Source organism: Solea senegalensis, linkage group LG7 (assembly GCF_019176455.1).
Source record: "Solea senegalensis isolate Sse05_10M linkage group LG7, IFAPA_SoseM_1, whole genome shotgun sequence".
NCBI classification, from domain to species: Eukaryota; Metazoa; Chordata; class Actinopteri; order Pleuronectiformes; family Soleidae; genus Solea; species Solea senegalensis.
The window spans coordinates 14,506,746-14,520,501 of record NC_058027.1 but is presented as its reverse complement, the minus strand read 5'-3'; the positions used below and the strand labels follow the sequence as shown (position 1 = coordinate 14,520,501).

The 13,756-nt window shown below is 38.4% G+C and overlaps 3 protein-coding genes across 6 annotated transcripts in view; 1 reads left to right on the top strand and 2 right to left on the bottom strand.

Annotated features, from left to right (window-relative positions):
* The window catches only part of hcn4 (hyperpolarization activated cyclic nucleotide-gated potassium channel 4), a 60,828-nt gene extending 57,628 nt beyond the window's left edge, over positions 1-3,200 (bottom strand). The window contains exon 1 of the mRNA XM_044031137.1: positions 2,070-3,200. Within this exon, the coding sequence (XP_043887072.1) occupies positions 2,070-2,749 (680 nt within the window). The 5' untranslated portion in view covers positions 2,750-3,200. The remainder of the gene's footprint in view (positions 1-2,069) is intronic.
* Positions 3,201-5,552: 2,352 nt separating this feature from the next.
* On the top strand, positions 5,553-13,292 carry rec114 (REC114 meiotic recombination protein). The gene is made up of 6 exons (XM_044031143.1): positions 5,553-5,859; positions 7,487-7,576; positions 10,061-10,144; positions 10,481-10,654; positions 11,777-11,842; positions 12,026-13,292. The coding sequence occupies exons 1-6, from the start codon at positions 5,791-5,793 to the stop codon at positions 12,188-12,190; spliced, it is 648 nt and encodes a 215-aa protein (XP_043887078.1). The 5' UTR covers positions 5,553-5,790; the 3' UTR covers positions 12,191-13,292.
* The window catches only part of nptnb (neuroplastin b), a 23,132-nt gene continuing 21,815 nt past the window's right edge, over positions 12,440-13,756 (bottom strand). For all 4 annotated transcript variants that reach the window (XM_044031138.1, XM_044031140.1, XM_044031139.1 and 1 more), the window contains 2 exons: positions 13,653-13,726; positions 12,440-13,550 (listed from right to left, as the gene is read on the bottom strand). In XM_044031138.1, the coding sequence (XP_043887073.1) occupies positions 13,666-13,726 (61 nt within the window). In that variant the 3' untranslated portion in view covers positions 12,440-13,550; positions 13,653-13,665. The remainder of the gene's footprint in view (positions 13,551-13,652; positions 13,727-13,756) is intronic.

Below are 13,756 nucleotides of genomic sequence, written 5' to 3'. Positions count from 1 at the left end.
ATGGCAAACTGTCTAAAACACGTCTCACTTTTTTCATGAAGACCTGTCATGTGTGGATTTTAAAGGCAGTACATGCCGACTCAGTGTTACAACACAATAATATGCAAGATATACCTTGTAGAGTACTTGTACTTGACCGAGCAGACAAAATACTATGTGGTGACAGACAGACACGTTCTTTACGGATAATAAACTAATCACAGATTACAAAGACAAACAGATTGTTGTGAGATGGGTTAATTTTACACTAATGATGATCATTGTAATTGCTCTGGTTTTGCCAGAATCCAATGTAATTTTCCTTCGATGCTTATGTCTTTTTTTCTGTCCATCTAACTCTCAAGGATAGAGACAATTCAGTAAAATAACCCAAAACACTTTTCATGACAAGACAGCTGAGGCAAGACGCTGTCTTTAGATTCTATTTTAAATACAAAGTAGAATGCAAAATGGAACGATGTAAGCCACCATAGTGTATCTGTGCCTTTCGTCAAGCATAAACAGGCAGATAAATGTGTCTGTTTTCTATTCTAGGAGGAATCTTTTTAGCCTTTGCTCCTGACATCCCGGTGCGTGAGCAACTCTCACACCAACTCACATGTCTCTCAGAGTCTGACATCTTATTCTGGAACCCAACACCATTTTGTGTCAAGTGATAGTTTCTATATTGCATGTCATCAAACCATCATAGCCAGTCAAACACCAGACAGCCAAGACAACAGTCAATGTCACTGACAAGGAGAAATGTTACTATATGTGTGACAGTGATGATTCTGCTCAAAATTCTTTCACAGCAACACCAACGTCCCAACGTGATTTAAATGACAGGTAGTAGATGCCTTGGTAAGCTAAATGCCATGGCTGACACATCTTTTAATGAAATAGTTTAGCCTGAATTATTAAACTAGAGGAAAATGTCTTCAATTAAAAAAAGGTTAAGGTTCATTACCTACTTAAAATACCAGTTATGGGGTTGTCAAATTTGTTTGAAGTGGATTGGCTGAAGGAAACAAATTATGCGAGTAGTTTTCAACCAAAGTCATTTCACAAGGGTTGACTCACTTAATATTCAGTTCATAAACTGTGTGTAGTGTGCACAGTACACAGCACATTGCTCTTTGGGCAATAACACCCTGTCGGCTCTTACTGTACAAAGACCATCCGACATGCTACAGAAGCTGTGCAGTGTGCATATGTAAGCATTTGTTCAAAAACATCTAATGGTATAAAGCAATGTGTGATAAATGCAAAAGAGGATGGATGTTAAATCTGGCCGTATACTTCACAGTTAAGAGCCTTATTGTGGCCATGAATAAGATGCATGTGGTCAGTAACACACTCAAGGACACTAACAAGGAACCTGTAAGACAAAAGGAGTGCTCATGCGCTTCCTCTATTTAGTTGTGCTGCTGTGTTTTGTCACAGACATGAACAGCACTGTGTGGACATAATTGATCTACTCAGCTACAGAGCTGCTGTATGAGTACATTTATTAGTTGCATAAATAAAATGCTTTTGCACTGATGCATATCAAAATCAGTATGTATGTAGAACATATGATTAATTAATATGCAAGCCTGTGAAGGCCTCAACACACACACACACCTTATCCCAATAAATGAACTCCCCTGAACATGTTTTCTCAGATTAATAAGAGATCACTAAAGGAATCAATCATGTATCCATTTAGAGAGAATAAACTGGCCTGAACAGCAACAGTTGTGTTCTGTTGTATTTCACAAGACAGTGAAGAGTGTCTTCAAGTAATTAACCTATTTTTTCCTCTTGTGCTGTGGCACAAGAAAGTATAGTAACAATGGGCTTATAAACAAGCACACTGTATAGAGTGAAGTTTTATGGGGCAGTGAAGCAAACTGATGACAGCTGTGAGTTTGAAATGTTGTAACTTTAAGTGGTGAATGTGACATAAATCTTGATAAAAACAAACAATAAATAGCCTTTTCATGAGGTGGTGAGTTTCTTGACTAATGATAAACACCTTGGCCTGGTTAACATGCATTTCTAAAACATGTGTTGTTTGCAGAGCATGTGTTTATAAATGAAGATACCTGAAATCACTGTAAGGATGAATTATCCAGAATCCGGCGGATTTAACCCGCTCCTGTTCCCTTTCCACCGCCTTCTCACTTCCAAACATCCTCAGGGAAAACTTGTTGACCCCTGGTTGGAGCATTGCCCCAAACTGTCGGTGCATGAACCCTGCTTGATATAATCTCTCGTCGTCAGGCAGAATTTGATCGATGCCTCCTAACTTTAAAAACCCCGACTGCTGGCCCTGGGATTCGTTTAGGGTGCCACCGCCACAACTCGCTCCTTGCGCGCCTGGATCCGGCGGCCCGTCACCGATAGCTCCGGGGGGGCTCTCCTCGCTTGGGGTGACATCTCCCTCAGTGATGAGGCGCCTCTCCTCCGCCGACTGAGAGTCGTGCACATGACGGCTTGTGATGGACGATAGGCTGCCTCGAAACCTCCGACAGTCTCCGTTTGAGCTGGTCTTTATTGGTCTGCCTATGTCCGTCTCCATTATCACAGACTCCCCACTTTTGGTCTCCCCAATGCCTTTGCAGCTTCCCTCTGAGGTCGGCGACGGCAGAGGTTTCATCCTGATGCTCTTCCTCCGGGTGTCCTTGTCTGCGTCTTCTCCTTCGCCCATTATGGATGCTTTGTGCCCAATGTGCTGTGGCAAACTGTAGAGCCTTTTACGCATCGAGGAGTGCAACCTGTCCATTATGACATTGAGAGACAGTGGAGACAATTAAAGAAATCCAGATTCTCAGGCTGAATTGAAACGATTATAGCCACCAGCGTGCCCCACGCTCCCCACATCTGTTTGTACAAGCGACCAGTCTGGAGCAAATCTGAATCCCTGAAAGCCTGCTACACATCACACGGACGGCTGTGGCGGCACTGAAGATAAGAGACGCCACTCGTGTTCATAACACTACCTGACAGTGTGCGTGTGTCCTCACACACAGTCTGGACGGTCCGCTTGGCTGCTGCGTCCCCGATGTTCATCTTTGTGCCGTTTTGACATCGTGCGCAAAAGTGGAAAAAACTGCTTCAAAGTCACCTTAGTGTGACATGTGAGGGATGCGCCCACGGACGGTGATACGGAGGTGAGGGAAAGGTCAAGCAAGACGAAGGATGCCCTTTTGTGATGACACGTCTTGCCAGCTGCCACCAAACAACGCGACACAATCACGCAAAAATACAGTAGAGCATCCCTGACAGCGCTGACATCACTGATCCATGGTCGGGCTGCGTTTTTGGAATATTCATGATGCTGATCCACTGGGTTGCCATAGGAGCGAGAACTGCAAATAAGCTCAGCCCACCTTGTTTAAAGGGGAATGCTCTTCCCATTCTTAAAACGCGCTGCTGTTCTTTCAACTTAAGGCTACAGGTATACGACCCAGACTCGTTCAGCTCTCCAAGGCTCAGGGCTTCACATGGGAAAACGGAGAAGCCAGCTTGCTATCCACGACTGAGACTCATCCATTGCGTAATTTGCGCAAACCAAAACAACAGAAGCAGGAATGTTTTGCCAAAAGACTAAAGACATGCTCTACAATGACGGGCAAATGACACCTTAATGGCAATAAATAAATATATATCCACGACGTAATTTTGATTTGATTTTACAAAAGTTGCCACAACATCCATCCGCCATCACCATAATAGTCGTACACCGTATTCAGAAAAACGCCTTTTGATTCAATGACGAAATCGTCTCTACAAATATGTACTAATCATGTTACTTTGTTTCCTCCTTCTAATCATATGCTCCAAATTAAATAACATCGACAGAGATTTTGTGTAACAATCTTTCAGTTAAGTGGGTTATGGCCCATTTAGCATTTTACTAGATTTTGTTTGTGACCTGATTTCCATTTGAAAATAACCCATAACCCTAATCCATTAAACAAATAATACTTACTGCTAAAATCTTCAACACTCTTAACAGTTACTCAGCTATGTGATTTTTCAGAAAAGTTACTGATTATGTTACATGATTATATGTTAAATTCAATTTACTAGGTCTATAATGTGCACAGACCGTGTGCAGCTTACCACAGTGAATTTGTCAGTTGTTCAAAGAGGCTCAGAAATGGCAGAGCCGTTCTTTGGGTGATTAAACAGACTTTATGAATAAATAATCAGTATAACATTAGTGTATCTCCTAGAACAAACACGTATAATATAGATAAATCTAATCAGTCCCCACAACGGTTAAATGTTTATTTTACAACAGCATAGCACAAAACTAAATTAGCTAAATATAGAAACAAAAACAAACAAACATCAGAATAAAATATACTTATTAAATATGTATTACATACACATCTTGTATTTTGGTATGTGGTATTTAGGATGTGGAGTTTTGTGATTTTAAGAACATTTAAAACGCATTATCACTATGACTGCTGGACACATCTCAGCTCTTGATCGACCTTGGTGCAGGGCCTCCCTCAGGTGAGATTAATAATGGTGATAATGACTCAAATGTCAGAGGACCACGGGGTACACTACTGATGAAGTGTTCTGAAGTTCAGATCATGCAGTTTCTTCTTATTGATAAAATAGGTGATCAAAATAGTGACTGAATTGATCGCTCAATACATAATGTTGATTTGTAGCATTTTACAAAAGCAAGGTACCCTGAGTGCTTCACATAAAAAAGAAAGACTAAAAATCCCACAATAAATTGGCAGGAATAAAATACATAAATCAGTAAAAAAAAGCAAAAAATTAAGAATCAATAAAATTAGAAGGAATTACAGGGTGTGGTACAGGAAATTACAGGGAAGGTGTCACTGTGCTACTGAACTGTAAAAGCCATTCTGAATAAATAGGTTTTGAATTTACTTTTTTGTATTAATAGATTAATTTTGGATCATAATTATGTTCATATTGTGAACTAGTTACCGTTCCATGGCAAAACAAACACTTTCATTTTGGAAGTATGTGAAATATCATCTATTGTAAGTATTACTATTTCAATGTCTTTTCTGCAAAAAGTTGGATTCTTTCATTTGATTGACCTTCTACTGACCAAACCAGACACTCAGTGGCCCACAGGTCATTTGAGTTTGAGACCCCTGACCTGTCTCATTCAAATATAAAGACACAGGCCAGGCCCAACATTTTGGTTTGTTCCCCAATAAGTGGCTTACATCAACTGGTCAGTGTTGACATTTGGTATATATTACTATCACCCACTACCGGTTGGTAACCTACATGTGACAGAGTGTGGGATACTTTAGGGACACAGTGAACATCTTGTTCTGTGTATTCAAATTGTTGCATAAACATAAACTATACAAGTAAGTACATATACAAAGCAATGGAATTAAATATTACAATAAAACACAAGGACATACACCACTGCTATAAAAGACACAATAACCCAGCAGGAAACAACAAATAAACATTACAAATACCACCAATTTACTCAGATAGTTCATCCAATGCACATATTATGGTTGGCCAACATACTGCAGCAGACTATTGGCAGGTGACTCGAGGCCTAATAGCCTGAGAGGCTAAGCACCAATCTGCCAATACTGGACAGAACATAAGGGTTTTCAGTTTAAATAATTTTAATTTTAATTTATTCTCTGTCACAGCTGAAACGGATGTACTCACACAGTTAAGCAGACCAAGTTCACTTACTCAGCAGTTATAGTCCCCAGTCCTGGTGTAGTTGTTGGTCTTTCACAGAATATCTCTCAATCACAAGTAGTTTGCTGGAAAACGCCCACCAGTTGGATGTGGAGGTTAAAACGTTATGGACGGTTTGTCCCAGGATCCAGAGAGACGGGGAGAAAATCCTGGAAGGTAACTAACTTCTTAATGTCATGGTATTAAAAGGTGTACGCTAGCTAGCCTGCTAACATTTGTTGCCATGAAGCTAAAGCTAGTTGTATTTAGCCATTAGCTTCCATGATGCCTTTTGTTTTGCACTGCAGCCATTTTGACAAGCTTAGCATGGAAACCACAGGTGTCACTGGTAGTTACATTGATTAGAAACACCTGTGCTTTTCCTATCAAGATCAATGCCTTGGATTTAATGCTGTTTTTTATTGTGAGCACACAAATGGAAATTAATTTCATACTAGCAATGAATGGACATCTATTTGGAAACTAACAGCTATAGGATCTTCTCTCCACACAGCATGGATCAGACTAGAGTCAAGTCATAGAGCTCCATGTATTCTTATATTACTGGCTTTACTTAAAACTCAGTGAAGGCTGTAAAACAACACACACACAATTTATTTATAGTTCAAGTAATAAAGTAATAATTTTGTTGTCTTGTGTATACATTTATTTGGCTGAACAGCATCTGAAAGAATTATGAAGGAATTCTGTGACAACATGTTTCTTTGAAGAAATATTATATGTTGCTGTAGCAATAGGTCTCTTCTTGTATGTATGCATTTTATGTACTGTATATACTGTAAATACCTCCACAGATGGTTGCTGTTTTTCTAGCCTTCAATTATCTATTTTTTCTTTAGTACAGGTGATTAAAATTCATTGAAAGTTTGATTTACAGGAAGTAACGGACACCTTGTCCGAGCAAATGATATCTAAAGTGAAAAGTATCCCCTTTACTACTGATGTTAAAATGAGAAAATCAACTTTTACTGTGTACAGCTTTTATTAACGGATCTTTAAAAGGAATTTTATTGCTTCCTCCCCAGTGTATGTTGAATCTAATAAGACCTTTCGAATAAAACAGTTTTGTATTGTGCAGTGATTCCATGGTTGGGAGCTGACATGCACTTCAGGACAACCTTCAATAAAATAATATGAAAAAATTAAGTGTGGGACGAAATAGGTGAATATGGGCTTTGACTGTTGGTCAGTTGTCCAAATTGTGTAATAGTGTGATATTTCCTCTTGTTTGAACAAACTATTGTCACTCATGGTGTCCTAGTTCTTGAGTTATTAATCTTAATTAACCTTCAGTGTTGATGTGTTGCGTGTTATCTGTGAGTTGGGAAAGAGAGTGCAGCTTTAATGAATGGGGCTCTTTAATTTCCTGAAATGCACATCTATTCTGGGCATAATACGTGACAACTCTTGAGAGTAAATAGGCATAAACTTCAACTAGTCATGTAAATTGAGTTTACAAACATTTTATACTTCACCCATGAAACTGTACCACAGTGCGGTGCAATACCTGCAATTTTAGGTATTTTATGAGCATGAAAATACAAGATCTTACTGATTAATAAAACGGATCTACATTAAGCAAATGTATCATCAAAGCCTGAGAAAAGAAAAACCCAGCAACGCAGTGGTTATGAATGACCTTGTTTACATGTATTTGAAAAGCTTACCCACGTCATCTTTAAAGCAAACACGGGACACTGGCACGTATAGTGCATAATGTAGAGCGGTCAGGAGATTATCAGGAAGAATGTCACTCTGTCTAACACTCTCTTCTCCTCACCAGGTATTTGATACAAATGGGAGTAAACCTGAAATTGTCCTCACAATTGTGGACCCTGGATATTTGCTGGTATTGCAAGGACAGGAAAGCTTGGTAAGAAGACAATGAGAATCGTTTCATTGTTTGTTTGTTCTTTCTTCTTGGAAAAGAAATGCAAACAAGACCTAGAGTTTCTATGTGAGTTTCCCTGAACGATTTGAAATTGGAGATTAAAATATGCAAATCCTGCGGCAAAAAGTGGCATGCACAATGATTATTCAAATTATAACAAAAATTAAGATCTGCTTAGTCTTAATCTCATACTGAGAACTCATGAGTTTAATTTTACAGAGTTTTGATCAATTTATTACATTACAAATGTTCTACCTATGTACAGTATATACATTCACAGTATATACTGTATGTTGCTGTGTACAAAACTTGTAGCTCTGTTATTCAAATATAAATTGTATCTATAGGTGGGGGATTGCTTGAAATCGTGTAAGACTGCAGCTGGGAATGTCATGGTCTGACACTAGCTATTTGTACCATGTCACAGTTGTTACTATTGGTCGTCTTCTCCATATGGAAGAAACAAATGCTCTTAAAACCTATGATGTGCCAGTAAATTGGTATTTTTGTCTAACAATACCAATGTTTATAGCGTGACTATTCTGTACTATCATTTCATTTACACCTTTCACAAAATGGCTGAAGATAAAAGTGAGCCAGTGAGCCAGCATATTTTCTGTGATGTAAATCAATAAGAGAAATCTGCTTTGCACATAAAAAGCATTGATGGAGGCCATATTAAAATTTCTGCTGAAGAACTTGACATTTCAGCTCAGCTCTTGTGGGATTTGACTGGATTATTTTGGTTTGTTCAGGACAAATATTCCATAGACGGTTTTTGGGTACATTTGTTGGGATGAGAAATCTCCGAGAAAACCGTCTCAACATTGTTTCGCTATGTACGGGTTTGTTGCCTAGCGTGACACAGCAGAGTGACATCATCATAATATTGTCTTCGGCCATTACCTGGTATGAACAAAAAGGGCGAAAGAAAGTGCTTTAGTTACCAAAACCAATTTCCTGCAAACAAGCCTAACTTCTTCTTCAGGGAACTCTTATCTACTATATATAGGCATGTTTTACTGTAGATGTCTGCTCAAGAATTTAAAATACCCTGTGGTACCAGGAAAGATTGATTTCTTTTTATATTGAATTAGATTTTTAGATTTTCTAGTTAGTCTGGCCTTAAGACATTAAGAGTTAATCTCCTGCCCTGCAGATAAAACAACATTTTAGGGACTACTCAATGTGTCATTGATGGAGTTCTGGCAGGAGACACAGCTATCTTGCTGTGCCAGGGTGTCAAGGCATGCAGGTATTCAGGTCAGGCTGCAGATGCTTTCACTGAGGATGATGGACCGGTCTGTTAACACTTGGTGCAGTGAATGCTCAGGAACATTCAGTGCACAGATCTCAGGCTTAAAGACTACATGACAATGCCTGAAGGAAATCTTTGCTGTTGTCTGAACACAGCTGGGATTTGCTGTATTAAAGAAAGTCAAGGAGTGACGGAAGAGCTTTTGTGCTCTCCTTAGAATAATTATGGATACTTCTGACTTAAACAGGCTTCACCTGACAAACGTAAAGCCACCTATGTTATATCTTACACTTGGCATTACTACATATAGGTGTCGAGTTAAGGTAAAATCCTCCCTAAGAAGAGCCACTGAAACACCTTCAGTGCCTCTTTATTTGGTGCTGTCATGTCATTGGGTATAACAGTTAAAAATGACCCAACAGTGTTCAGTAGGGTTGAATATGGTAACTGAGAATACAATGGCATGTTATTCACATTGTTTTCATACTTATTACTGTAAATATTTCAGTGAGTCCTGATTTGAAGTATTTTTGCATCCTTTACTTAGGTTTTTGTGTAAAGTAACAGTAAGTAAAATACCACTGCATGCTCAAAAGTATGTTTCCCTGCACTGTAACAATCAAAATGTCCCTCAGAATAGAAGCCTTAATGAAAATAATATCCAATTCTTGTTTATTTCCACAATGAAATAATCTTTCTTTTGTGATCATGTATACTTGAATGAGATGAGTTTGCCTAGATTTACTGAACATGATGATGCCCGCATTTTTAAAAATAGCAGCTGCTGCTGTTAAATTATCTACCAGTTGATAAGCTAACACTTATCAACCACTTGTTACAAAATAGGTCACAATTTTAGGCAGTTGTTGTACAGATCTGTTGGTGTAATAGTGTGTGTGAAGTAGCCAGAGTGCTGGTTCAGAAGTAACTGAGTGAATAGAGACCCCTGCAGGCCGGTTCAGGTAACATTTTCTTCAGTCATCTTGATTCAACGACACACAGTGTATTAAATTTCTTTTGTCCTTGAATTCCTTCCTATATATTTAATGAGTGGAAATAAAGAAAATATGATTTGGCTTAGTACAAAAGAGGATCTTTTTGCATCCAGTGTTCATTTACTCTGTGTTAACATCAGCTAACGTAGCTTATGGATAAAAGACTTCCTTGTTCTGGCTGCTAAAGTAAATTGTTTCCTTGTCGTTTCTCAGGACACAATCCCATTGCTCTGTGGCTCAGAGTTTGTGAAAGTACACCAGAACTCTGATAACCTGATGTTTCGAATTACAATGAAGGTGAGTCATCAGATGCATAGCAATCCTACAGTGGGTGGTGGTTTTTCCAGGATCTGTCCTTATACCTTATTCCATTGGCAGATTGAGATCCTAACCTAATCTGCTATGTTAAACCAATTTGGAAAGGAAAACAAATGATAATGAAGGTTTGGATTAGTCTTGTTGAATATTTTATTCAAATGCTGTATTACTACTACAGCCTCCCCACTACGAAACTGCATACCAAAACAATTTTTTATCTAAAAGATGCAGATTTCACAAGAGCAACATATAAACAACGTGTTTTGTTTTCATTACTTTGACATATGCAATTTGTTTATGTGTGGACTGCTGCAGGGAGAGAGCCGCATGATGAGGATGCAGTTTGACGGAAGTAACAGGGCAGAGGCTGTGAAGGAGTGTTCAAGTGCCGTAGAAAAACTGACGGAGTACATGCCTGTCACCACTCAGGATGATGCCACACCACCACACAATCAGCCTCCCGCTGAGGTCGCTGCACCAGTGACACAGGTTGCCCACTTTACAATTTAGTAAATAAATCAGGAATAGCAGCTGTTTGGTAAATGAGTTGTCTGTCAAACTCCCCCAGAACACTGGTTATTATATGAAATTATATTATATAAAACTTGACCTCTGTGTAACCATGTAATTGACAGTATTTTGTAAATTAGAAATAACATATCAGTGGAAGGACATTTTCCACGTTTGACGATATTCAATGATTTAGTTATTATGCTGTTGTCAGTGGCTTTGGTCATTTTCATCAACGGGCCATATCATCCTCACTAGGTGGTGCTATCTGCAATATTGTCTTCTTCTTAGAGGTGACTCGAACCTGCAGTGTGCAGTGTGATGTGCAGTGTGATATGCAGTGTCCCCCCCACACATTCCTAAACAAACAGGATATAAGGTTTGAGCGGTAGAGCTTTAGTTTATTATTGCCTTTTAGAAAGTGTGAAAAGGCACACACATCCAAACACTGGGCATGATTGACAAAATGATTTATTAATAATAAGAATAAATAGTAAAAGCAGAGCATTTCTGCACACCAATAATTCATATGTATCTCATGAGTTTCAGGCCCAATCCCATATTTAGACCTCATTATTGCCTTTAACAGTCAAATTGATTAAATCAAACATTGAAAACATGAAAATAACACCAAAAAAATATATACATAAAAAAAAAATAACACCAAATGTAAAAAAAAAAGAAAAGACCATGTCATCATATTATTTGATGATGTCAAGTATTCACCTTACAAATGACACAGGAATGGCATTGTTTGTGGTTCATGTCAGTACTTTTATTTACTTTCAAACTTGAAAACACTGAGGAGGATAGGGTTAATTATGAACTTTGATTCTGGGTAAAATCTAGACCCAGCTCTTCTGGGCATCACAACATTTATCATGAAGGATAAACAAGGAAGGAATGGACTCTGCCATGGGCTTGAATTTGACCTTTAACAAACAGAATCACTGAAGGAGTTCAGAGGGGAGATGAAAGGCCTTTGAGGGGTGGATATTTTTCAATTAGTAATGAAGCCATTGATTGGTCTCTTAACCCTCTAGTGTCCTACCATGTTCTTCAAATCCTTTTTTCTGTCTTTATGTCACCACGTGTCAGCAGGGAAAAGCTGTGGGAGCTTATCCAGAGGTTGCCCAAGGATCATTGTCCATCAAGCAACTAACAGAGGTACTGATTGCTTCAAGTCAGAAGAAGTATATCTAGCATTCACCATGTAACATATTAAATGCCAATTTGTAAGTAGCCACATGCATTTATTGAGCCTTACTCGGGTGTATTCTGCTTTGTTGATTTACTTAATATGAATACTGTTTCTTATTTTCTGACTCACTGAAATCTTCTCGTTCACAGCACTTTCTGGGAGAGGCGGCTGTGGCTCTGCCTGAAGTTTATCACCACAGCCCTTTGGCCCAGTGTGACTTAGAGCCCATCCTTCGCGTTTGTTTGCTGGATCCAAGCTTTCATGCTTTTGTGGAAAAGGTGGAGGGGGAGCTGAAGAAACTGATTCGAGAGTGAATAATCGCAACAACAGTTGAAGGCAGAGAGGTCAAGTTAGTCTAGTTACTCATGTTTTTTTTTTTTTCCTTATACACTTTGTGTAGGCAGTGCCTGGTGGTGGAGTGTTTCGTGTTGTCCTGCCAACATTGTTTCCAATGTTGTTACATATTAGTTGTTATGGTATATGACCCAAAGGGCATGTTTTCAATTGCACTGAATTCAGGCGGTTAGAGAAGAACTTGCAAAACAGAAAATATAAGGAATTCGTTCATTTTTGAGCTTTTTATTCAGAAAAAAATATTGGTCTCACTCATGTTCGTGGCTATATACTCTGGTCCCTCTGACCCCACCTTACCGCAGGTCCATTTCCACCACCACACACGGATACATTTGATTCAAACAGGAGTCATGCAGCTACAGCAGTGAATTTTGCTATGCCAGCTTCCAAGTGATCCCACAACATTAAAGCTTCACTGAGTAAAACAAACCGCCCTCCATATATCTATTTAAGAATACATATTGCATAGGATTATAGCCATGCTATACAGTTAAAGAGAAAAAAAAAATCTAATAAAAATCAGTTCATGAAATTGGGGAATATAAAAAAAATATTATTTTTTTTTACAGATTTCCTATTATTTGAACACTCATACTTCAACGTATACAAGACACCTAAGTTACTCTGGAAAGAAAATAAAAATAATACACATTTTCCTTTTAGTTAAGATAGTTAAACACACATTTTCTGTAATCACTCGCAATTAAATTGAAATACTGCCAGTCAAGGAAGCCCCAGCTTCACAATAAAAATTATTTTCAAAGTGGACGTATTGTCACAAAATCAAACATCGTTAAATGACCATGATATGCTGTACAAATCTTCAAGAATAAAACTATATATTTATCACATATATATGCATATGATATACATGTGTAATAAGGATGACTCCATTAAAAAACATAGGTCATTCTGGATGCAATAAAAGCCACAAGGGGGGGACAACAACAGAAAATCTCTATTCTGAATATCCTATTGCGTAATTATCTTGCATGCATTGTACATGATATGTAATACAAAAGGGATCACCTCATTTGAGGACATGATGAAATTAATAAAGAGAGACATCAACAGCACATTAAAAATGTGTACACCTTTGTGGTGGTTTTAGTCATTATTCGTCATCCTGAAATCTCCATGTAAGACTGAATAAGGCATGCTTAAGACAGCCGTTATGTTCTTATTGTTGCCAGTGTTGTGCTGATATTGTTTCTCATTCAACATGAGACAAGATATGCTTTTTTTCAAAACTGCCTGGAGATCTATCCATTGCTGATACCGTCACGTTGTCAAAAATAGCGCAGTTTTTAGCCATCTCACCTGTGAAGATAGAACCAAGAAAAAGCTTCAGTGGGGTTAATTCTCAAAAATGACCTGATATATGATATATTTCGGGCCCAATCCTTAACATCAGTCACTTACTTGAGTAAATTGCTTATTTTGTATTCCTCTGGCGAATGTTTTTGTCCTTGTGGTTGTTTGTCGAATTTGTTTTCCTACAATAACAAGCAGTTTTGATTGAGTGA

Bases quoted from the DNA above. Each gene is read 5' to 3' on its own strand.
- rec114 (XM_044031143.1), top strand. From the start codon at position 5,791: ATGTGGAGGTTAAAACGTTATGGACGGTTTGTCCCAGGATCCAGAGAG. The intron at 10,655-11,776 runs GTTGCCCACTTT...ACGTGTCAGCAG, and splicing joins TCGCTGCACCAGTGACACAG to GGAAAAGCTGTGGGAGCTTA. The intron at 11,843-12,025 runs GTACTGATTGCT...TCTCGTTCACAG, and splicing joins CCATCAAGCAACTAACAGAG to CACTTTCTGGGAGAGGCGGC.